The sequence below is a fragment of the Carcharodon carcharias genome, chromosome 25 (genome assembly GCF_017639515.1).
Source record: "Carcharodon carcharias isolate sCarCar2 chromosome 25, sCarCar2.pri, whole genome shotgun sequence".
NCBI lineage: Eukaryota > Metazoa > Chordata > Chondrichthyes > Lamniformes > Lamnidae > Carcharodon > Carcharodon carcharias.
In genome coordinates this window covers 36227845-36252803 of record NC_054491.1, presented here as the reverse complement: position 1 = coordinate 36252803, position 24959 = coordinate 36227845, and the positions used below count along the sequence as shown (strand labels likewise).

The 24959-nt window shown below is 52.0% G+C and overlaps 1 protein-coding gene across 1 annotated transcript in view; it reads right to left on the bottom strand.

Moving 5' to 3' along the window:
- Positions 1–21363: 21363 nt before the first annotated feature.
- LOC121269589 overlaps positions 21364–24959 on the bottom strand; it is a 28733-nt gene continuing 25137 nt past the window's right edge. The window contains exons 6-7 of the mRNA XM_041174291.1: positions 21798–21881; positions 21364–21372 (exon numbers count right to left, since the gene is read on the bottom strand). Coding sequence (XP_041030225.1) covers positions 21364–21372; positions 21798–21881 — 93 coding nt within the window. The remainder of the gene's footprint in view (positions 21373–21797; positions 21882–24959) is intronic.

The following is a 24959-nucleotide window of genomic DNA, read 5'->3' as shown; positions in this document are numbered from 1 at the left end:
CAGGCTTGGGTTGTTCAGACTCCTTTTGGTCAGGCTCATGTTGGTCAGGCTCCAGTCGGTCAGGCTCCAGTTGGTCAGGCTCCAGTCGGTCAGGCTCGGATTGGTCAGGCTCCTGTTGGTCAGGCTCGGATTGGTCAGGCTCGGCTCGGTCAGGCTCCTGTCGGTCCGGGTACTGTTGGTCAGGTCCTGTTGGTCAGGCTCAGATTAGCCAGGCTCCTGTTGGTCAGACTCGGGCTGCTCAAGCTCAGGTTGGTCAGGTTCTGGTCCGTCAGGCTGGGGTTGGTCAGCATCGGGTTGGTCAGGCTCAGGTTGGTCAGGCTCGGGTCGGTCAGGCTCGGATTGGTCAGGCTCTGGTCGGTCAGGCTCGGGTCGGTCAGGCTCGGGTAGGTCAGGCTCGAGTTGGTCACACTCGGATTGGTCAGGCTCCCGTTGGTCAGCCTCGTGTTGGTCAGGCTCCTGTTGGTCAGGCTCCTGTTGGTCAGGTTCGGGTTGGTCAGGCTCCTGTTGGTCAGGCTCGGGTCGATCAGACTCGAATCAGTCAGGCTCGGGTTGGTCTGGCTCAGGTTGGTCATTCTCGGGTCGGTCAGGCTCGGGTTGCTCAAGCTCGGGTTGGTCATTCTCGGGTCGGTCAGGCTCGGGTCGATCAGGGTTGGGTCGGTCGGGCTACTATTGGTCAGGCTCGGATTGGTCAAGCTCGGGTCGGTCAGGCTCCTGTTGGTCAGGCTCCTGTCGGTCAGGCTCGGGTCGATCAGTCTCGAGTCAGTCAGGCTCGGGTTGGTCAGGCTCGGGTTGGTCAAGCTCGGGTTGGTCATTCTCGGGTCGGTCAGGCTCCGGTCGATCAGGCTCAGGTCGGTCGGGCTACTGTTGGTCAGGCTCGGATTGGTCAATCTCAGGTCGGTCAGGCTCCTGTCGGTCAGGCTCGGATTGGTCCGGCTCATGTTGCTCAGGCATCTGCTGGTCAGACCCCTGTTGGTCAGGCTCCTGTTGGTCAGGCTCGGATTAGCCAGGCTCCTGTTGGTCAGACTCGGGCTGCTCAAGCTCAGGTTGGTCAGGTTCGGGTCGGTCAGGCTGGGGTTGGTCAGCATCGGGTTGGTCAGCATCGGGTCGGTCAGGCTCGGATTGGTCGGGCACCTGCTGGTCAGGCTTGGGTTGGTCAGGCTCGGGTTGGTCAGGCTCGGGTCGGTCAGGCTTCGGTTGGTCAGTCTCGGGTCGTCAGGCTCGGCTAGGTCAGGCTCCTGTTGGTCAGGCTCGTGTTGGTCAGTCTCGTGTCAGTCAGGCTCTGGTTGGTCAGGTTCGGGTTGGACAGGCTCCTGTTGGTCAGGCTCCTGTTGGTCAGGCTTGGATTGGTCAGGCACCTGCTGGTCAGGCTCCTGTTGGCCATTCTCCTGTTGGTCAGGCTCGTGGTGGTCAGTCTCGGGATGGTCAGGCTCGCGTTCGTCAGGCTCCTGTTGGTCAGGCTCGGATTGGTCAGGCTCATGTTGGTCAGGCTGCTGCTGGTCAGTCTCCTGTTTGTCAGTCTCCTGTTGGTCAGGCTCATGTTGGTCAGTCTCGGGATGGTCAGGGTCGCGTTGGTCAGGCTCGGGTTGAACAGGGCTCCTGTTGGTCAGGCTCGGGTTGGTCAGGCTGAGTTTGGTCAGGATTGGGTTGGACAGGCTCCTGTTGGTCAAGCTCGGGTTGGTCAGTCTTGGGTTGGTCAGGTCCCTGTTGGTCAGTCTCAGGTTGGTCAGGCTCCTGTTTGTCAGGCTTGGATTGGTCAGACTCGGGTCGTTGAGGCTCATGTTGGTCAGGCTCCTGTTGGTCAGGCTCCTGTTGGTCAAGCTTGTGTTGGTCAGGCTCGGATTGGTCAGGCTCCAGTTGGTCAGACTCCTGTTGGTCTGGCACCTGTTGGTCAAGCTCGCATTGGTCAGCCTCGGGTCGGTCAGGTTCGGGTCAGTCAGGCTCGGATCGGTCAGGGTCATGTTGGTCAGGCTCCTGTTGATCGGGCTCCTGTTGGTCAGGCTCCTGTTGGTCAGGCTCGGGTCGGCCAGGCACCTTTTGGTCAGTCTTGGGTTGGTCAGGCTCAGGTTGGTCAGACTCCTGTTAGTCAGTCTGGGGTCGGTCAGGCTGGGGTTGGTCAGCATCGGGTTGGTCAGCATCGGGTCGGACAAGCTCGAATTGGGCAGGCACCTACTGGTCAAGCTCGGGTTGGTCAGGCTCGGGTTGGTCAGGCTCGGGTCAGTCAGGCTTGGGTTGGTCAGGCTCGGCTCAGTCAGTCTCGGGTTGGTCAGGCTCGGGTCGGTCAGGCTCGGGTTGGTCAGCCTCGGATTGTTCATGCTCCTGTTGGTCAGCCTCGTGTTGTTCAGGCTTGGGTTGGTCAGGCTCCTGTTGGTCAGGCTCGGCTTAGTCAGGCTCCTGTTGGTCAGGCTCGGGTTGGTCAGGCTCCTGTTGGTCAGGCTCAGGTCGGTCAGGCTCGGGTTGGTCAGGCTCGGGTTCGTCAGCATTGGGTCGGTCAGGCTCGATTGGTCAGTCTCGGGTTCGTCAGGCTCGGGTTGCTCAGGCTCGGGTTGGTCAGGCTTGGGTCGGTGAGGCTCCTGTTGGTCAGGCTCCTGTTGGTCAGGCTCGGGTCGGTCAGTCTCGAGTCGGTCAGGCTCGGGTTGGTCAGACTCGGGCTGCTCAAGCTCGGGTTGGTCAGCTTCGGGTCGGTCAGGCTCGGGTTGGACAGCATCGGGTTGGTCAGCATCGGGTCGGTCAGGCTCGGATTGGTCAGGCTCGTGTTCGTCAGGCTCGGGTTGGTCAGGCTCGTGTCGGTCTGGCTTGGGTTGGTCAGGCTCGTGTCGGTCAGGCTCGGGGTGGTCACACTCCTGTTGGTCAGCCTCGTGTTGGTCAGGCTTGGGTCGGTGAGGCTCCTGTTGGTCAGGATCCTGTTGGTCAGGCTTGGGTTGGTCAGACTCCTGTTGGTCAGGCTCCTGTTGGTCAGCCTCGTGTTGGTCAGGCTTGGGTCGGTGAGGCACCTGTTGGTCAGGCTCCTGTTGGTCAGGCTCCTGTCGGTCAGGTTCGGGTTGGTCAAGCTCGGGTTGGTCAGGCTCCTGTTGGTCAGTCTCGTGTCAGTCAGGCTCGGGTCGGTCAGTCTTGTGTCAGTCAGGCTCGGGTTGGTCAAGCTCGGTTTGGTCATTCTCGGGTCGGTGAGGCTCGGATCGGTCGGGCTACTGTTGGTCAGGCTCGGATTGGTCAAGCTCGGGTCGGTCCGGCTCCTGTTGGTCAGGCTCGGATTGGTCCGGCTCATGTTGGTCAGGCATCTGCTGGTCAGGATCCTGTTGGTCAGGCTCCTGTTGGTCAGGCTCAGGTTGGTCAGGCTCCTGTTGGGCAGGCTCGGGCTGCTCAAGCTCAGGTTGGTCAGGTTCAGGTCGGTCAGGCTGGTGTGGGTCAGCATCGGGTTGGTCAGCATCGGGTCGGTCAGGCTCGGATTGGTCAGGCACCTGCTGGTCAGGCTCGGGTTGGTCAGGCTCGGGTCGGTCAGGCTCGGGTTGGTCAGGCTCGGGTTGGTCAGGCTCGGATTGGTCAGGCTCCTGTTGGTCAGCCTCGTGTTGGTCAGGCTCGGGTTGGACAGGCTCCTGTTGTCAGGCTCTGGTTGGTCAGGCTCCTGCTGGTCAGGCTCGGGTTGGTCAGGCTCGGGTCGGTCAGTCTCGTGTCAGTCAGGCTCGGGTCGATCAGTCTCGAGTCAGTCAGGCTCGGGTTGGTCAGGCTCGGGTTGGTCCAGCTCGGGTTGGTCATTCTCGGGTCGGTCAGGCTCAGGTCGATCAGGCTCGGGTCGGTCGAGCTACTGTTGGTCAGGCTCGGATTGGTCAAGCTCAGGTCTGTCAGGCTCCTGTTGGTCAGGCTCGGATTGGTTCGGCTCATGTTGGTCAGGCACCTGTTGGTCAGGTTCGGGTCGGTCAGCCTCGGGTTGGTCAGGCTTGGGTCGATGAGGCTCCTGTTGGTCAGGATCCTGTTGGTCAGGCTTGGGTTGGTCAGACTCCTGTTGGTCAGGCTCCTGTTGGTCAGGCTCCTGTTGGTCAGGCTCGGATTGGTCAGGCTCGGCTCGGTCAGGCTCCTGTCGGTCCGGGTACTGTTGGTCAGGTCCTGTTGGTCAGGATCGGTCGGTCAGTCTCGTGTCGGTCAGGCTCGGGTTGGTCAAGCTCGGGTTGGTCATTCTCGGGTCGGTCAGGCTCAGGTCGATCAGGCTCGGGTCGGTCGGGCTACTGTTGGTCAGGCTCGGATTGGTCAAGCTCGGGACGGTCAGGCTCCTGTTGGTCAGGCTCGGATTGGTCCGGCTCATGTTGGTCAGGCACCTGTTGGTCAGGCTCGGGCGGCTCAAGGTTGGTCAGGTTCGGGTCGGTCAGGCTGGGGTTGGTCAGCATCGGGTCGGTCAGGCTCGGATTGGTCAGGCACCTGCTGGTCAGGCTCCTGTTGGTCAGGCTCCTGACGGTCAGGTTCGGGTTGGTCAGTCTCGTGTCAGTCAGGCTCGGATTGGTCAAGCTCGGGTTGGTCAGGCTCCTGTTGGTCAGGCTCCTGTCAGTCAGGATTGGGTCGGTCAGTCTCGTGTCAGTCAGGCTCGGGTCGGTCAGTCTTGTGTCAGTCAGGCTCGGGTTGGTCAAGCTCGGTTTGGTCATTCTCGGGTCGGTCAGGCTCGGGTCGATCAGGCTCGGATCGGTCGGGCTACTGTTGGTCAGGCTCGGATTGGTCCGGCTCCTGTTGGTCCGGCTCCTGTTGGTCAAGCTCGGGTTGGTCATTCTCGGGTCGGTCAGGCTCCTGTCGGTCAGGCTCGGGTTGGTCATTCTCGGGTCGGTCAGGCTCGGGTTGGTCATTCTCGGGTCGGTCATTCTCGGGTCGGTCAGGCTCGGGTTGTTCATTCTCGGGTCGGTCAGGCTCAGATTGGTCAAGCTCAGGTCGGTCAGGCTCCTGTTGGTCAGGCTCCTGTTGGTCAGACTCGGGCTGCTCAAGCTCAGGTTGGTCAGGTTCTGGTCCGTCAGGCTGGAGTTGGTCAGCATCGGGTTGGTCAGCATCGGGTCGGTCAGGCTCATGTTGGTCAGGCACCTGCTGGTCAGGCTCGGATTGGTCAGGCTCGGCTCGGTCAGTCTCGTGTCAGTCAGGCTCGGGTTGGTCAGGCTCGGGTTGGTCAAGCTCGGGTTGGTCAGGCTCCTGTTGGTCAGGCTCCTGTCGGTCAGGCTCGGCTCGGTCAGTCTCGTGTCAGTCAGGCTCGGGTTGGTCAGGCTCGGGTTGGTCAAGCTCGGGTTGGTCAGGCTCCTGTTGGTCAGGCTCCTGTCGGTCAGGCTCAGGTCGGTCAGTCTCGTGTCAGTCAGGCTCGGGTTGGTCAGGCTCGGGTTGGTCAGGCTCGGGTTGGTCAGGCTCGGGTTGGTCAAGCTCGGGTTGGTCATTCTTGGGACGGTCAGGCTCGGCTCGATCAGGCTCGGGTCGGTCGAGCTACTGTTGGTCAGGCTCGGATTGGTCAAGCTCGGGTCGGTCGGGCTCCTGTTGGTCAGGCTCGGATTGGTCAAGCTCGGGTCGGTCAGGCTCCTGTTGGTCAGGCTCGGATTGGTCCGGCTCATGTTGGTCAGGCACCTGCTGGTCAGGATCCTGTTGGTCAGGCTCGGGTTGGTCAGGCTCCTGTTGGTCAGGCTCGGATTGGTCAAGCTCGGGTCGGTCAGGCTCCTGTCGGTCAGGCTCGGTTTAGCCAGGCTCCTGTTGGTCAGACTCGGGCTGCTCAAGCTCAGGTTGGTCAGAATCGGGTCGGTCAGGCTGGAGTTGGTCAGCATCGGGTTGGTCAGCATCGGGTCAGTCAGGCTCGGATTGGTCAGGCACCTGCTGGTCAGGCTCGGGTACGTCAGGCTTGGCTCAGTCAGGCTCGGGTCGGTCAGGCTCGGGTTGGTCAGTCTCGGGTCGTTCAGGCTCGGATTGGTCAGGCTCGGATTGGTCCTGCTCCTGTTGGTCAGTCTCGGGTTGGTCAGGCTCCTGTTGGTCAGGCTCCTGTTGGTCAGGCTCGGATTAGCCAGGCTCCTGTTGGTCAGGCTCCTGTTGGTCAGACTCGGGCTGCTCACGCTCGGGTTGGTCAGCATCGGGTCGTTCAGGCTCGGATTGGTCAGGCTCGGGTCGGTCTGGCTTGGGTTGGTCAGGCTCCTGTTTGTCAGGCTTGGATTGGTCAGACTCGGGTCGTTGAGGCTCATGTTGGTCAGGCTGCTGTTGGTCAGGCTCTTGTTGGTCAGGCTCGGATTGGTCAGGCTCCTGTTGGTCAGGCTCCTGTTGGTCAAGCTCGGGTTGGTCAGTCTTGGGTTGGTCAGGTCCCTGTTGGTCAGTCTCGGGTTGGTCAGGCTCCTGTTTGTCAGGCTTGGATTGGTCAGACTCGGGTCGTTGAGGCTCATGTTGGTCAGGCTTGGGTTGGTCAGGCTCCTGTTGGTCAAGCTTGTGTTGGTCAGGCTCGGATTGGTCAGGCTCCTGTTGGTCAGGCTCGGGTCGGCCAGGCACCTTTTGGTCAGTCTTGGGTTGGTCAGGCTCATGTTGGTCAGGCTCCTGTTGGTCAGTCTCGGGTCGGTCAGGCTGGGGTTGGTCAGCATCAGGTCGGTCAGGCTCGGATTGGTCAGGCACCTGCTGGTCAGACTCGGGTTCGTCAGGCTCGGGTTGGTCAGGCTCAGGTCGGTCAGGCTCCGGTCGGTCAGGCTCGGATTGGTCAGGTCCTGTTGGTCAGCCTCATGTTGGTCAAGCTTGTGTTGGTCAGGCTCGGATTGGTCAGGCTCCTGTTGGTCAGACTCCTGTTGGCCTGGCACCTGTTGGTCAAGCTCGCGTTGGTCAGCCTCGGGTCGGTCAGGCTCGGGTCAGTCAGGCTCAGGTCGGTCAGGCTCATGTTGGTCAGGCTCCTGTTGATCAGGCTCCTGTTGGTCAGGCTCGGGTCGGCCAGGCACCTTTTGGTCAGTCTGGGGTCGGTCAGGCTGGGGTTGGTCAGCATCGGGTTGGTCAGCATCGGGTCGGTCAGGCTCGGGTTGGTCAGGCTCGGGTTGGTCAGGCACCTGCTGGTCAGGCTCGGGTTGGTCAGGTTCGGGTTGGTCAGGCTCGGGTCAGTCAGGCTTGGGTTGGTCAGGCTCGGGTCGGTCAGTCTCAGGTTGGTCAGGCTTGGGTCGGTCAGGCTCTGGTTGGTCAGCCTCGTGTTGGTCAGGCTTGGGTCGGTGATGCACCTGTTGGTCAGGCTCCTGTTGGTCAGACTCGGGCTGCTCAAGCTCGGGTTGGTCAGGTTCGGGTCGGTCAGGCTCGGGTTGGTCAGCATCGGGTTGGTCAGGCTCGGGTTGGTCACACACGGATTGGTCAGGCACCTGTTGGTCAGACTCGGGCTGCTCAAGCTCAGGTTGGTCAGGTTCAGGTCGGTCAGGCTGGGGTTGGTCAGCATCGGGTTGGTCAGCATCGGGTCGGTCAGGCTCGGATTGGTCAGGCACCTGCTGGTCAGGCTCGGGTCCGTCAGGCTTGGGTCGGTCAGGCTTGGGGCGGTCAGGCTCGGGTCGGTCAGGCTCGGATTGGTCAGGCTCGGATTGGTCCTGCTTCTGTTGGTCAGGCTCCTGTTGGTCAGGCTCCTGTTGGTCAGGCTCGGGTTGGTCAGGCTCCTGTTATTCAGACTCGGGCTGCTCAAGCTCGGGTTGGTCAGGTTCGGGGCGGTCAGACTCGGGTTGGTCAGCATCGGGTTGGTCAACATCGGGTTGGTCAACATCGGGTCGTTCAGGCTCCAGTTGGTCAGCCTCGTGTTAGTCAGGCTTGGGTCGGTGAGGCTCCTGTCGGTCAGGCTCGGATTGGTCAGGCTCCTGTCGGTCAGGCTCCTGTCGGTCAGGCTCCTGTTGGTCAGGCTCCTGTTGGTCAGGCTCCTGTTGGTCAGGCTCGGATTGGTCAGGCTCGGATTGGTCAGGATCGGATTGGTCAGGTTCCTGTTGGTCAGGCTCGGATTGGTCAGGCTCGGCTCGGTCAGGCTCCTGTCGGTCCGGGTACTGTTGGTCAGGTCCTGTTGGTCAGGCTCGGTTTAGCCAGGCTCCTGTTGGTCAGACTCGGGCTGCTCAAGCTCAGGTTGGTCAGGTTCGGGTCCGTCAGGCTGGGGTTGGTCAGCATCGGGTTGGTCAGCATCGGGTTGGTCAGGCTCGGGTTGGTCAGGCTCGGGTAGGTCAGGCTCGGGTTGGTCAGGCTCCTGTTGGTCAGCCTCGTGTTGGTCAGGCTCGGGTTGGTCAGTCTCCTGTTGGTCAGGCTCCTGTTGGTCAGGCTCGGGTTGGTCAGGCTCGGATTGGTCAGGCTCCTGTCGGTCAGGCTCCTGTCGGTCAGGCTCCTGTTGGTCAGGCTCCTGTTGGTCAAGCTCCTGTCGATCAGGCTCCTGTTGGTCAGGCTCCTATTGGTCAGGCTCCTGTTGGTCAGGCTCGGCTTGGTCAGGCTCCTGTTGGTCAGGCTCCTGTTGGTCAGGCTCGGCTCGGTCAGGCACCTGTTGGTCAAGCTCCTGTCGATCAGGCTCCTGTTGGTCAGGCTCCTGTTGGTCAGGCTCGGGTTGGTCAGGCTCGGATCGGTCAGGCTCGGGTCAGTCAGGCTCAGGTTGATCAGGCTCATGTTGGTCAGGCTAGGGTTGGTCAGCCTCCTGTTGGTCTGGCTCCTGTTGGTCAGGCTCGGATTGGTCAGGCTCCTGTTGGTCTGGCTCCTGTTGGTCAGGCTAGGGTTGGTCAGCCTCCTGTTGGTCAGCCTCCTGTTGGTCTGCCTCCTGTTGGTCAAGCTCCTGTCGATCAGGCTCCTGTTGGTCAGGCTCGGGTTGGTCAGTTTCTTGTTGGTCAGGCTCGGGTCGGTCAGGGTCAGGTCGGTCAGGCTCATGTTGGTCAGGCTAGGGTTGGTCAGCCTCCTGTTGGTCTGCCTCCTGTTGGTCAAGCTCCTGTCGATCAGGCTCCTGTTGGTCAGGCTCAGGTTGATCCGGCTCGGGTTGGTCAGGCTCAGGTTGGTCAGGCTCCTGTTGGTCTGGCTCCTGTTGGTCAGGCTCGGATCGGTCAGGCTCGGGTCAGTCAGGCTCGGGTCAGTCAGGCTCAGGTTGATCAGGCTCGGGTCAGTCAGGCTCAGGTTGATCAGGCTCGGGTTGGTCAGGCTCGGGTTGGTCAGGCTCAGGTTGGTCAGTCTCCTGTTGGTCAGGCTCCTGTTGGTCTGTCTCCTGTTGGTCAGTCTCGGGTCGGTCAGGCTCAGGTTGCCTGTTTTCTGGGAAAGGATCCTGGACACTGTGAGGAAAAAAGTAACTCAAAGTTGCAAGATTCAGAACAACATAAAAGATATACAACGTTCAAGCAATGAATTTAATTTAAACTTCTTCCATTTAACTGGTCCAGTAGACTTCACATTGCAAGAATGTTCTTATCTCTAATCAGCTGAATTGAACAGTTATTGACCTTCCACTGCAGGCTAAGGACATTTATATTGTGTTACTTCGGTTTAAGTGTCTTTTCCGACACACTTTACAGCAATGAGGTGCAGCAGTGATGAGCTGGCTTGATTGTGACTTATTCTGTGGACCATTGCTGCCCTCTGCTGCTCCATCTGTGAATCACAGCCTTTCCTGCCAGTATTGTCCTTTTTCCTAGTTAACCTTCCTTTCCTATGTTGAAAACTCATGCTGCACAGGCCCTTGGACAGCAGTAAGGCCAATCCCTCATGCGTGAGCTTAGGCAGTGACCAGTGATGGGCTTTGTCCCAGGGAGAGCGGCATCATAACTGAGCCTAATTCTCATTCAGTATTGACACAAACCCTTAGACAGAGGTACACAGACACACATACCAATACACACAGACACACACAGACAAGCACAGACATATATAGGCATGCACAGATACAGACACACACACACACACACACACACAGAAACATGCACAGACAGAAATACAGGAAGACACATACATATACACAGACACACATAGACACATACATATACAGACACACATACCAATACGCACAGACACACACAGACACGTACAGACATATATAAGCACACACAGATACAGACACACACACACACACACACAGGAACATGCACAGACAGAAATACGGGAAGACACATACATATACACAGACACACATAGACACACACACACACACACACACACATGTTCACACACTCCCTTGCACACATTCATGCACAAGCACACATTCACACACTGACAAGCATGTACATACACATACACAACCTCACACACACAAAATAAAAGAAGTTGGGTTGATATCATGCTTTCTGAGAGCTCACGGAATTCCAAAAAGAAGTGCTTTATAACCATTGAGGTCATCATCACTGTTGCAAAGTGGGAAGTTCAGCGAGCTCCCACAAACAACAATGTAATAAGAGGCTGTCCAAAGCGGGGTCTTTTTTTTGTGATGTTGATTGACGAGTAAATTTTGATTAAGGATTTGGGGGTAAAAGGGAATTTGCCTGAGTTCTAACTGAAGTGAGAACTGAGATTAGGAATAACTGTGGCCCAGATAATACTTCCTCCCACATTCCATCAAATAATGTTGAAGATTGTGCTGCAGTGAGGTTCCAATGGATTCCGAGAGGCCCCAGAACTATCCCAACACCAGAGGCAACACCTTAAAAAACTATCGGAGGGATAAGTGAATAAGAATGTTAAATAAGGAGACGGTACACATTCTCACATCCACAATCTCTGTGAAACTCTTTAAAAGGTGATTTTGGAACCCAATTTGATTTCCTCTGCCTTGATTAACTCAGTGAGCCCAGCACAGCTCAGGTTGGCAGTTCAAACAGAACCTTCTAGATGGTTCCTTCACCCAGAGATGCGACTCCAAACAGCTTCTCCTGCGGAGTCCTCAGCCTAACTCAGTCCAGGAACGGCCTGCTCGAAACCCCTATAGTATATCATTATGTAATCAGAATGTCAAAAGCCTTCACTATGACAAGGCAATAAGACCAGCTACAAACCCAGCCATCGTTTTCTGTACAGTAAGATCCCACAAACAGCAAACCAATCAACCTCTCACGGTGACATTGATGGAAGCAGGGGTGTTGGCCAGGGCACATCAACAAGCCTGTTCTTCTTCAAAGAGTATTATGGGATATTTAACATCTACCTGAGCCACTAGAACATGCTGCTGTCTGAATAACACTCTTAATTAAAGGCTACAATGCAGTCACTGGGCTGCGGAGTGGATTCGATGGTGTTTTCCTGCTCTTCTTTTCAAATGTTTAAGTCAGCAGATTGAGGAGGAGGAGAGCAGAGGGGCACAGGAAGCACATGGTACAAAACTAGCTGCTCTTTTTGCTATTTTTGACTAAAGATTTCCCCCCCTCCCAAAAACATTAACTTCTCTGTCCCTCTCCAGGTGCTGGCAGTTGCTGTACATCTACAGAAATGTTCTCTCTCCTCACTGTGCAGTGTTATTTTGTCCCTTTTAAATTGTTTGTTCCAAGTCTCCAGTTTGTTTTTTTTTTCCTCTGTCAGAGAGGAATTGTTTGTGTTATTTGTGGACTCTTTTTTTTCGTAATTAAATCTTGGTTCATTTTTGGCGTTTTGACAGCTGGTGGGTGCAGATTCAGGTCACTAGATCCATGATGGGAGCTGTAGTTACAGGAGCTTATCAGGAACCAGAGCCATCGGTCCCGCTCTGTCTCTGCCGCTGGTCAGGAAGGGGCCCTGGTTGTGCTTCATCCTCAACAGGTCCTGCAGGTGTGTCACGTAGCACCATGTCAGTCTGACCAGGGCAATGAACTGCTGCTTCAAGCCAGTGAACTGCGGGTAGGAGAGCAACAAAGTCACACATCAGTGACAAACAGAAAAGACTCTGGGGTCAGTCCAAAGCGCTTTATTGCCAATGACATACTCCTGCCCTTGTTGTAAATCTGGGAAACGCAGCGGCCAACTTGTGCGCTGCAAGCTCCTAACATTAGGGATAAATATTGGCTAGGACACCGGGAAAAATTCCTTGTTCTTTTTTGAATAGTGGCTTTGGATCTTTTACGTCCATCTTGATAGGGCCTCGCTTAACATTTTATCTGGAAGACAGCACCTCTGACAGTGCAGCACTGGAGCATCAGCCTAGATTTTGTGCTCGAGCCTCTGCAGTGGGATTTGTCATCAAACCTCACGACTCAGGCGAAACAGCGACACCGGCTGGGCCATGGCTGACAAGCCAAGATTCAAGATGGAGGGAGGACATCATTCACCTCTGCAGCTGACTCCATCAGTGGCCAACAGAAAGGCTCCACTCAGGCCATCCCTGCCTCACTTCTGCCCCGGCATTCAGGCTTTTATCCTTGACTCCCTGTGGGATTGTCGATTGTTCAGCTTGCACTTGTTAAATATTAGCCGTAGCCCAGTCAGCTCACTTATCACATTGCTGATTGTGGGAGCTTGCTTTGTGCAAGCCTCTCCCGCATCACAGCAGTGGCTACACTTCAAAAGTACATCATTGGCTGTAAAGCGCTTTGGGACATTTTGAGATAGTGATAGGTGCTACAGAAATGAAAGTCTTTCCTTCCTTCCTTTTCAGACACTGATCTGCCAGAGGTACCGGCTCCTCAATCAAGCGACAATTTTTTGTTTGTTTTTCAAGATAAAGGTTGTCTCGATGAGGTGACCCTGTCCTCAGCACACAGAGGCATTTTCCACCAGGGGGCAGGAGAGAGTGAAACATAGTGCTTCATGCTGCTGAACACTGATTTGTGCTGGTTAAACTCTGGCTGTACACAGCACGTATTAAAAAAGCATGAGGCATCCTCAGTGTTTATTAATAGAGACATATAGTTCAAAAACAAGGAAGATATGTGAAAACTTTCTAAAACACTGGTTAGGGCACAGCAGAGCATGTGGCCAATTCTGGGCACCACACTTTAAGAAGGATGTCAAGGCTTTAGAGAGGGCACAGAGGAGATCTGCCAGATTGGTAGCAGGGAACACAGACACTCCGAAGCTCTCCTTGACACTAATGAGTGGGAGGAGCTCACTACCAATCATTCAAAATGGCGACAAGTTGTCCATCAAGCTGCTTTGGGTCACAGTGTCTCGATGATGAGGCAGAGCGGCGGCAGAAAGGGAAAGAAAATGAAGCAAATCCCACACTCCGGATCCCACTGCCTTGTGGGGCATCTTGCCCAAAGATCTGTGGGTCAGGAGTTGACCTGGTCAGTCACATGAAGACCCATGGCAGAAACCAACAGCCCTGACATCATCCTCGAGTCGAGCACCAGCCGAGGACGATGAGACAATGACCAGGGAAGAGGGGCTTCAGCTGCGAGGAGAGGCCGGAGAAGCTGGGATTGTTCTTGGAGCTGAGAGGTTTAAGGGGAAATTTGCAAAAGATGTTCAAACCTATGAAGGGTTTGGCCAGAGTAAGCAAGGGGAAAACAAATTCACTGGCAGAAGGATTGGTAACTAGAGGGCACAGATTTAAAATAATTGACAAAGAAGCCATGGGAGAATTTGGGGCATGGAGGTGGGTGGTGGAGAGATGTGAGGGAGTTGAAAAAATGTTTTTCAGCAGCAAGTTTTGGTGTGGAACGCCCTGCCAGGAGGAAATGGAAACAGATTCAATAATAACTTTCAAAAAGGAACTGGATAAATACTTCAAGGGGAAAAATGAGAGGGCCATAGGGAAACAGCAGGAGAGAGACTGATTGGAAAGCTATTTCAAAGAGCCAGCACAGGCATGATGGGCTGAGCAGCCTACTTTGGTTTTATATGATTCTGTGACATTCTGTCAATGACAACAGCTTATCTTTATATAGCACCGATAATGTAATAAAATGTACCAAGGCGCTTCACAGGAGCATTATAAAACAAAGCATGACACTGACATAAGGGGGAGGTGGTGGCGTAGTGGTATTGTCTCTGGACTAGTAACCCAGTGACTCAGGGTAATGCTCTGGGGTCCCGGGTTCCAATTCAATAAAAATCTGGAATTAAAAGTCTAATGATGACCATGAAACCATTATCAATTGTTGTAAAAGCCCATCTGGTTCACTATTGTCCTTTAGGGAAGGAAATCTGTCATCCTTACCTGGTCTGGCCTACATGTGAGTCCAGATCCACAGTAATGTGCTTGACTCTTAACTGCCTCCTGAAATGGCCTAGCAAGTCACTCAGTTGTATCAAACCGCTAAAAAGTCAATAAAAATGAATGAAACCAGGGACACCACCCGCATCGACCTAGACACCAGAAACAGTGATAACAAACCCAGCCCTGTCAAGCCTGCAAAGTCCTCCTAACATCTGGAAACGAGTGCCAAAATTGGGAGAGCTGTCTCACAGACTAGTCAAGCAACTGCCTGACATAATCGTACTCGTAAACTCACCTTACACATCATGTCCCAGACACCACCATCACCATCCCTGGGTATGTCCTGTCCCACCAGCAGGACAGGCCCAGCAGAGGTGGCGGCACAGTGGTATACAGTCGGGAGGGAGTTGCCTGGGAGTCCTCAACATCCACTCTGGACCTCATGAAGTCTCATGGCATCAGGTCAAACAGGGGCAAGAAACCTCCTGCTGATTACCATGTACAGCCGCCCTCTCAGTTGATGAATCAGTGCTCCTCCATGTTGAGCACCACTTGGAAGAAGCACCAAGGGTGGCAAAGGCACAGAATGTACTCTGGGTGGGGGGACTTCAATGTCCATCACCAAGAGTGGCTCAGTAGCACCACCAGGCCAAGCCGTAAAGGACATAGCTGCTAGACTGGGTCTGCGGCAGGTGGTGAGAGAACAAACAAGAGGGAAAAACATACTTGACCTCATCCTCACCAACCTCCCTGCCGCAGATGTATCTGTCCATGACAGTATCAGTAGGAGTGACCACCGCACAGTCCTTGTGGAGTCCCACCTTCACATTGAGGATTCCGTCCACTGTGTTGTGTGGCACTACCATCATGCTAAATGGAATCAATTTCGAACAGATCTAGCAACCTAAGACTGGGCATCCGTGAGGTGCTGTGGGCCATCAGCAGCAGCAGAATTGTACTCGAACACAATCTGTAACCTCATGGCTGGGCATATTCCCCACTCTACCATTACCATCAAGCCAGGGAATCAACCCTGGTTTAATGAAGAGTGCAGGAGGCCATGCCAGGAACAGCACCAGGAATGCCTAAAAATGAGGTGTCAACCTGGTGAAGCTACACCACAGGACTACTTGCGTGTCAAACAACATAAGCAGCAAGCCATAGAGAGAGCTAAGCTATTCTACAACCAATGGATCAGATCGAAGCTCTACAGTCCTGCCACAACCAGTCGTGAATGATGGTGGACAATTAAACAACTCACTAAAGGAGGAGGCTCCACGAATATCCCCATCCTCAATGATAGGGGAGACCAGCATATCAGTTCAAAAGATAGGGCTACAATCTTCTTTGCTACAATCTTCAGCCAAAAGTGCCGAGTGGATGATCCATCTCAGCCGCCTCTGGAGGTCCCCAGCATCACAGATGCCAGTCTTCAGCCAATTCGATTCACTCCACGTGATATCAAGAAACAGCTGAAGGCACTGGATACTGCAAAGGCTATGGGCCCTGACAACATTTTGGCAATCGTAGTGAAGTCTTGTGCTCCAGAACTTGCCATGCCCCTAGCCAAACTGTTCCAGTACAGCTACACACTGGCATCTACACGCCAATATGGAATATTGCCCAGGTATGTCCTGCACACAAACGCAGGACAAATCCAACCCAGCCAGTTACCATCCCATCAGTCTACTCTCGATCATCAGTAAAGTGATGGAAGGTGTCATCAACAGTGCTATCAAGCAGCACTTGCTTAGCAATAACCTGCTCACTGACGCTCAGTTTGGGTTCCACCAGGGTCACTCAGCTTCTGACCTCATTAAAGCCTTGGTTCAAACATGGACAAAAGGGCTCAACTCCCAAGGTGAGGTGAGAGTGACTGCCCTTGACATCAAGGCAGCATTTGACCAGGTATGGCATCAAGGAGCCACAGAAAAACTGCAGTCAATGAGAATCAGGAGAAAACCTCTCTGCTGGTTAGAGTCATACCCAGCACAAAGGAAGATAGTTGTGGTTTTTGGAGGTCAATCATCTCAGTTTCAGGACATCACTGCAGGAGTTCCTCAGGGTAGTGTCCTCGGCCCAGCCATCTTCAGCTGCTTCATCAATGACCTTCCTTCCATCATAAGGTCAGGAGTAGGGATGTTCGCTGATGATTGCACAATGTTCAGCACCATTCGTGACTCCTCAGACACTGAAGCAGTCCATGTCCAATTGCAACAAGCCTTGGACAATATCTAGGTTTGGGCTGACAAGTGGCAAATAACATTCGCACCACACAAGTGCCAGGCAGTGATCATCACCAACAAGAGGGAATCTAAACATCGCCCCTTAGCATTCAATGGCATTACCATCACTGAATCCCCCACTATCAACATTCTGGGGGTTACCATTGACCAGAAACTGAACTGGACTCGCCATATAAATACTGGGGCTACCACCTAGGAGGACAAGGGTAGTAGATAGATGGGAACACCACCACCTGGAAGTTCCCCTCCAAGTGACTCACCATTCTGACTTGGAAATATATCGGCCATTCCTTCACTGTCGCTCATCACCAACTTCTCAAGAGTAATTAGGGATGGGCAGTAAATGCAGGCTCAGCCAGCGATGCCCACATCCCGTGAATGAATAAAAGAAATTAGGTCAGATGACCAAAAGTCGGGCAACATGGTGGGTTTTAAGGCGTGTCTTAAAGGAGGAAAGTGAGGTCGAGAGGCGGAGAGGTGTAGGGGGGAAATTGCAGAGGTTGGTGCCTAGACAACAGAAGGCTTGACTGCCAAGGGTGGAGCGATTAAAATCGGGGATGCACAACAGCCCAGAATTAGAGGAGTGCAGATACCTCCAAGGATTTTCTTTAATATATCCATTCCCATGATGTGGGTATCACTGGCTGGGCCCAGCATTTATTGCCCATCCCTAGCTGCCCTTGAGAAGGTGGTGGTGAGCTGCCTTCTTGAGCAGCTGCAGTCCATGTGATGTAGGTGCACCCACAGTGCTGTTAGGGAGGGAGTCCCAGGATTTTGACCCAGCGACAGTGAATGAACAGCGATATATTTCCAAGTCAGAATGGTGAGTGACTTGGAGGCAAACTTCCAGATGGTGGTGTTCCCCTGTCCTTCTCGATAGTAGAGATTGAGGGTTTGGAAGGTGCTGTTGAAGGAGCCTTGGTGAGTTTCTGCAGTGCATCTTGTAGATGGTACACACTGCTGCTACTGTGCGTCAGTGGTGGAGGGAGTGAATGTTTGTGAATGTGGTGCCAATCAAGTGGGCTGCTTTGTCCTGGATGGTGTCAAACTGCTTGAGTATTTTGGAGCTGCACTTATCCGGGCAACTGGAGAATATCCCATCCCACTCCTGACTTGTGCCTTGTAGATGATGGACAGGCTTTGGGGAGTCAGGAGGTGAGTTACTCGCTGCAGGATTCCTAGCCTCTGACCTGCTTTTGCAGCCACAGTATTTATATGGCTAGTCCAGTTCAGTTTCTGGTCAATGGTAACCCCCAGGATGTTGATAGTGGGGGATTCAGGGATGGTAATGCCATTGAATGTCAAGGGGAGGTGGTTAGATCCTCTCTTGTTGCCGATGGTCATTGCCTGGCACTTGTGAGGCGCAAACGTTACTTGCCACTTGTCAGCCCAAGCTGGATATTGTCCAGGTCTTGCTGCATTTGGACATGGACTGCTTCAGTATCTGAGGAGTTGCGAATGGTGCTGAACATTGTGCAATCATCAGCGAACATCCCCACTTCTGACCTTATGATGGAGGGAAGGTCATTGATGAAGCAACTGAAATGGTTGGGCCGAGGACACTAACCTGCGGAACTCCTGCAGTGATGTCTCAGGACTGAGATGATTGGCCTCCAACAACTACAACCATCTTCCTTTGTGCTAGGTATGACTCCAAACAGCAGAGAGTTTTCCTCCTGATTCCCATTGGCTCCAGTTTTGCTCGAGCTCCTTGATGCCACATTCAATCATATGCGGCCTTGATGCCAAGTGTAGTCACTCTCACCTCACCTCGGGAGTTGAGCTCTTTTGTCCATGTTTGAACCAAGGCTGTAATATGGTCAGGGGCTGAGTGACCCTTGGCAGAACCCAAACTGGTTGTCAGTGAGCAGGTTATTACTGAATAAGTGCCACAGTCAATGACACTTTCCATCACTTTACTGATGAACGAAAATAGACTGATGGGGTGGTAATTGGCCGGGTTGGGTTTGTCCTGCTTTTCCTGTACAGGACATAACTGGGCAACTTTCCACATAGCCGGGTAGATGCCAGTATTGTAGCTGTACTGGAACAGCTTGGTTAGGGGCATGGCAAGTTCTGGAGTCTTCAGTATATTGCTGGAATATTGTCAGGGCCCTTAGCCTTTGCACCATCCAGCGCCTTCAGCCCTTTCTTTATATACATGGAGTGAATCGAATTGGCTGAAGATTGGCATCTGTGATGCTGGGGACCTCCGGAGGAGGCTGAGATGGATCATCAACTCAACATTTCTGGCTGAAGATTGTTGCAAATGCGTCAGCCTTATCTTTTACACTGATGTGCTGGTCTCCCCCATCATTGAGGATGGGGATATTCGTGGAGCCTCCTCCTCCAGTGAGTTGTTTAATTGTCCTCCACCATTCACAACTGGATGTGGCAGGACTAGAGAGCTTAGATCTGATCCGTTGGTTGTGGGATCGCTTAGCTCTGTCTATCACTTACTGCTTATGCTGTTAAGCAGGCAAGTAGTCCTGTTTTATAGCTTCACCAGGTTGACACCTCATTTTTAGGTATGCCTGGTGCTGCTCCTGGCATGGCCTCCTGCACCCTTCATTGCCAGGCTGAAAGAGGTTACACAAAAAGGGAGGGATAAGGCCATGGTGGGATTTTAAAACAAGGATGTGAATTTTAAAATCAAGACGTTGTTTGACCAGGAGCCATTGTGGGTCAGTGACCCCAGAGGTGATAGGGGAACAGGAAGTGGTGAGTTCAGACAGGGGCATCAGAGTGTTAGATGACCTCAAGTTTGTGGACAGTGAAATGTAGGAGACCAGCCGGGAGTGTTGGAATAGTCGAGTCTAGAGATAATGGCAACAAGAAGACCATGTCAGCTGAAGAAGCTGTTACCTTCCGGGTCTCTCAGTAACTTGGTTTAGAGTCTTGAGCATGCATCAGACTTGATTAAATTCTTGAGAAATGTCTGAGGCTGGGTAGAGAAACATCACCTTTCCAATACCAGCCCTCACTGTACTTGCCCCATCCCTGCTTGGTGCTGACAGAGTGGCAAGTCAAGGTAAATGCCCTATTTCCCAGCGCTGATCTCTTCATTAAGTAACACAGGAACCCAAATCATCAGAAAGCAGATAGAACAGAGCAAAGCAATGAAAGTTACCTCCTGTTGGATGGAGCTGGGGAAGGTACAAGCCAGTGATGATTTCACAGTGAGGTGCTGGTCCTGTTTAAGGTTCAGTTTAAGCGAGGCGGCCTGAAGCTCCATTTGCTGCAACGAAAGACATAGAAAATAAATCTGATTAAAGGAAGCTTCAGTTGCATTGTACCTGGGAGATACACCAGGGGAGGGGGTCGGTAAACTGGACAGTTGAGGGAGGGGGAGAATAAACTGTTGGGGAAGGGGGGAGACTTGACTGGTGGTGGAGGAGGGAGAGACTGAACTAGTGTGGGAAGGGGGAGAGACTGGACAGTTGGGGGAGGGGGGCACTGGACTATTGGGGGAGGGGAGGGTCTGGTGGGGAAGAGGAGAGACTTGACTGATGGGGGATGGGGGAGACCAGACAGGTGGGGGAAGGGGGCGAGACTGTACTGTGGGGGAAGGGGGAGACTGAGTTGGCAAGGTGGGGGTGGAGAGAGACTGAACTGGGTGTGTAATTTAACCAGAAAGGAGAAGCAAAGAGAGGGATTTGAACTGCTAGGGCCCAAAATTCAATTTGGTCATAGAAGTGAAGTTAATTGAACATTAATTCGGACTCAACACCTTGGGCTCAAATTGAAACAAACCCTTTTCTCCAGCCCTAACTTTCCAAAAGCTGGTCACTCAGGCTGGGCTACGGTCCAACAGTTCCGGCTGGTTTCACACAAGAGGCTATTAGCCATACGGAAAGAAAGGCAATGAGTGTGGGCAGACTGATCGACCATAGCATGCGTCACCACTCAATGTGCCTGACTTGCCTCTCAGCCCAGCGTATTGAGACTAATTGCATTGCCCCATCATCAATCTAGCTGCAGCTGACTGGTGTGAACGAGGGATTGAATTTTATTGTTATACTCCACTCCCAGCAGGGAGTCTCAAACAGCGTGAAGGATTAGTGCTCACAGTTCAAACTGCTTCCCATTTTCCAGACATTAATAGGTTTGGGCAACTAATGCAGCACCTGAAAACCAGAAAGAAACAGCTGCCACAGACCCAATCCCCAGCCCAGATTCTAGCTCCAGCAACACCCTTCCCCCCACCTCCCCACAACAGCACCAACCGTCTCCACCATCCCCCACCCCCATCCCCCACCCCCGCCACCCCCCTACTTCAAATAAAAGGTGCCAACTGGAATTCAGTGAAGAGAAGTGACCAGACAACCTTACAGCTCTGTGGGGACACTACTCCCACCCTATATTTTTTATTGGGATGTGGGCATCACTGGCAAGGCCAGCATTTGTTGCCCTTCCCTAATTGCCCTTGTACCAAGCAGCTTGCTAGGCCAAGGGCAGTTAGGAATCAATCACATTGCTGTGGATCTGGATTCCCATGCAGGCCAGACTGGGTAAGGACAGCAAAGGGCATTAGTGAGCCAGATGGGTTTTTACAATGCTCACATTTCCAGAGCCACTTTATCCGATTCAGGGTCATGGGGAGTCGGAGCCTATCCTGACAGACAGTGGGCACTTGGAAGGGTACACCCAGGACTGGGCACCAGTCCATCACAGGGCACACACACACACTAAGGAGCAATTTAACCGTAACTAATCCACCGAACCGGCACATCTTTGGACACAGGGCGCAAACCGCAGCATCTGACAGAAACCCACACAGACACGGGGAGAACGTGCAAACTCCACACAGACAGGCACCTGAGGTCAGAATCGAACCCAGGTCCCTGGAGCTGTGAGGCAGCAGCACTGAGCACTGTGCCACCCATACCACCTGTGGTTTTTACGACAATTGATAATTTCATGGTCCGAGAAAACTGGGACTAGCTTTCAATTCCAAATTTTATTAATTGAGTTTAAATTCCACCAGCTGCCATGGTGGGATTTGAACCCACGCCAGTCCAGATTGCCAGTCCAATGATATTAACACAACATGGCTATCTCCCCCTATATTACCCCTTCCTCCCTTTTGGGTAGGAGATGCTGCCAAATTCAGGGGTACTAAAGGAGGAAAACAACATGAGAGGAAGTTCCATATAAAATCCATCTAACTGCGTACAGTAAATCATTTAAAATCTCCACAAGATCAGATTGCTTCAAATAAACTCTGTCTGCAGTGGTATCTGTAATATAGCACTGAGTTGCCTGCTTGAACTGCTGCAGTCCCTGTGGTGTGGGTACACCCACGGTGCTGTTAGGGAGGGAGTTCCATGATTTTGACCCAGCAACAGTGAAGGAACGGCGATATATTTCCAATTCAGGATGGTGAGTGGCTTGGAGGGGAACTTCCAGGTGGTGGTGTTCCCATGAAATGGTGTCCTTATCCTTCTAGGTTGTAGAGGTCATATTTTAGAAGGTTCTGTAAACCAGCTTCATTGTGATAGCAGAATCTCAGACCCTTCTCCTCCCTGTTCCCAATTTCTTACCTTAAAGACCTGAACGCACTCACTCAGGCTCCTCTGACAGTTGCGCAGCTGGGGGGCTCTCTCTTCAATTTCCTCCACTATCCTCTAAAATTAGGAAAAAAAGCAAGTGGTCAGAAATGACTCTACTCAGCCAAGTTAATTCTGCATATCATTACTGATCTAGAACGCTGCACTATACCTGTTCCTACATTCTGCATATTCTAATCCAGCGCTGTATATCACTACAATGATCTAGAATTGTGAATTGCATTGGACAGTGTCAGACTGATCTGGACTGTATGCTAGGCTGTAATGCATCACCCTGACCTGTACAGCAAAATAATGATCTAGAGCAGCACCACACTAGATAGCATCAAGCTGATCTAGAATGGTGTGACACTGTGCAATTCCATGTTAATCTAGAACAATATGTACACTGGACCACATTACTGGATTAGAATATGACACAGTACTGTACACCTCACTTTTCTAGAACAAATCGTCATAATGCTACCTCATGCTGATCTAGAACATTTAAACATCGCTCGATGTCTTGTGCTGATCTAGAACAGCCCACCACGCTTTGTGGCAGCACACTGATCTAGAACAATTTTATTAACAGCTCACTGAACTGTCATTTTTATTTCAGAATGCACAGTTTAGCGGAACATAGGAAAACATAGGAAAACATAGGAACATAGGAGGCCATTCAGCCCCTCAAGTCTCTTCTGCCATTCCACTAGATCATGGCTAATCTGTACCTTAACTCCATTTACCCACATTGACTTCATAAACCTTAAGACCCTTGTCTAACAAAACTCTTTCGATCTCAGCTTTGAATATTTCCAATTGAGCCACAATTTCAACAGATTTTTTTAGGAATAGAGCTGCAGAGTTCGAATACCCTTTTGTAGGAATGTTTTCTGACATCACCCCTGTTACGGACAGGAGGGGAGTTAATTTAAACAGCATTAATTTCTCCTCTCACCACTTGTCCATAAACAGAAAGATGTTTTTGATTTGTTTCCCTCTTTATAAGCAGTGGCATTTTTCACAACCCCTCGGTTTTGGTGCGATCCAATTTTCTATTCATAACCCCACAACAAACTCGAGATAGGATGAACTCAAAGGGTTAGTTTATTTGCACACACCCAAGACACAGAAAGGTGAAGGGGGGTGGTCACAATGTCACGCCATCACATTCATATAGTAAACAGAGGGATGGAGAGAAGATTTTACAGTACAGAGACCACAAAGAAAATAAATATTGTATCATGTGGGTTCCAGAGTCCAAAATCAAAGTCCGATGAGGTATTCCTTCATGGAGGTCAGCAGGCTAAAAACCAATACTGTATAATTCATTTTTCCAATGGTGCTGACTTCACTAGATGAGATAGGCATGCAGAGATGAACCAGTCTTGTTGGACAGTCCAGAACCTCCAGCAGAAACAGTGTAGGTAGGGCCAGGTGTTTAACCTGGGCTGAGCTCCTTGTCAGTGGGGCTGTGATAAAGAGCACTCTGAGCTATTCAGCTCAGCGAAGCAATAATAACTTGCTCAACAAGCCAGAGGCCTATGTGACATGACCCCCACCTCTCCATCCAGTCTCCAACAAAGAATGTGTATCCATCATTTGGAATGCGGTTGGGTTCCAAAGATTGTTAAATGTCTCAGCCATTACAAATTGAACGAAAGGTTGTGGGGCGTGTTGTCTTAACAGACCATCAGTTTCCTTCTGGCCAGCCTGGGTTATTAAATACAGATGGCCTTTGTATAGCTCTCTTTGAAGTTAGGCTGTGCATCCACAGGTCGTTGTTAGTGGCTCCTCAGAGATAACGAGGTGTGAGTTTCCCTGAAACTGCAACATGGCTTCTTTTGTTCAGGGGTCACAGACAGACATAGGTTCAACCATTTTAAGGGTCTTTTTATTCAGTTTTATAACTTACAAAATAGCAATGAGGATATCTATTTATATTTTATAAAAATGTGCAGGGCAAGGTCTTAATCCCTCACACCCCTGAACCACCCGATTCTTATTTTAAGGTTTTGGCCCCTTGCTCTGGAAGAAATCGATTCTGTCTATCTACTCTACTGAAAGATACAAAATTCTTACAGGGCTCGACAGAGGAAATGCAGGGAGGATGTTTCCCTGGCTAGAGGAGGGGTGTGGGCGGGGCTGGGGGGGCAGGGTAGAGGGGGGTGTCCAGAACCAGGGGACACAGTCTTAGAATAAGGTGTAGACTATTTAGGACTGAGATGAGGGAGAATTTCTTCACTCAAAGCATGGGAAACCTTTGGAATTCTCTATCCCAGAGGGCTGAGGAGGCTCTGTGTATGTTCAAAACAGAGATCGATAGATTTCTAGTTAGTAAAGACGTCAAAGGATTCGGGGATAGTGTGGGAAAATGGTGTTAAGGTTGAAGATCAGCCATGATCTAACTGAATGGTGGAGCAGGCTCGAGGGACTGAATGGTCTACTCCTGCTCTTATTTCCTATGTTCCTATGCTCAAATCCATTAATAGTCTCAAACGCTTCAACTAGATCGCCCCTAAATCTTTTATATTCAAGGCAATAAAAGCCTGGTCTATGCAACCTGTCCTCATAATTTGATCTTTCTGGCTCAGTATCATTCTGGTGAACCTGTGCTGTACCCACTCCAAAACCAGTTTGTCCTTCCTGAGGTATGGTATCCAGAACATGAATGTAGTTACTCCACAACTGGAATATAACTTCCACCTGTCTGTCTTCCAACCCTCTAGAAACAAAGGTCACTCACATTGTTACTTATTATTTATAACTGTTCACAGGCTTTAAGTGATTTATATACTTGGACTCCTAAATCCCCCACAAGGTTCCCAGCTCCTCGCCATACAGAAAATACTCTGATCTATCCTTTTTAAGTGCAAAGCTAATTATCTCTTACTATCTCACAGAGTGAGATTGATTTTTTTCTCTCTTTCTTGACAATCCAGTGAATTATACCCATTAAATCGCAATTCAAGATCAGTAAAATTGAAGTAATGGAGAGGGTTGAGGAGGGTAATGCGATTGATGTTGTGTATATGGACGTTCAAAAGGTGAACAAAGTACAACAAAATAGCTTTGTTAGCAAAATTAAAGCTCTTAGGATTTCAAGGAACTGCAGTAATAGTGAAGGAGGTCTAGTGGTGCAGTGGGTAATGA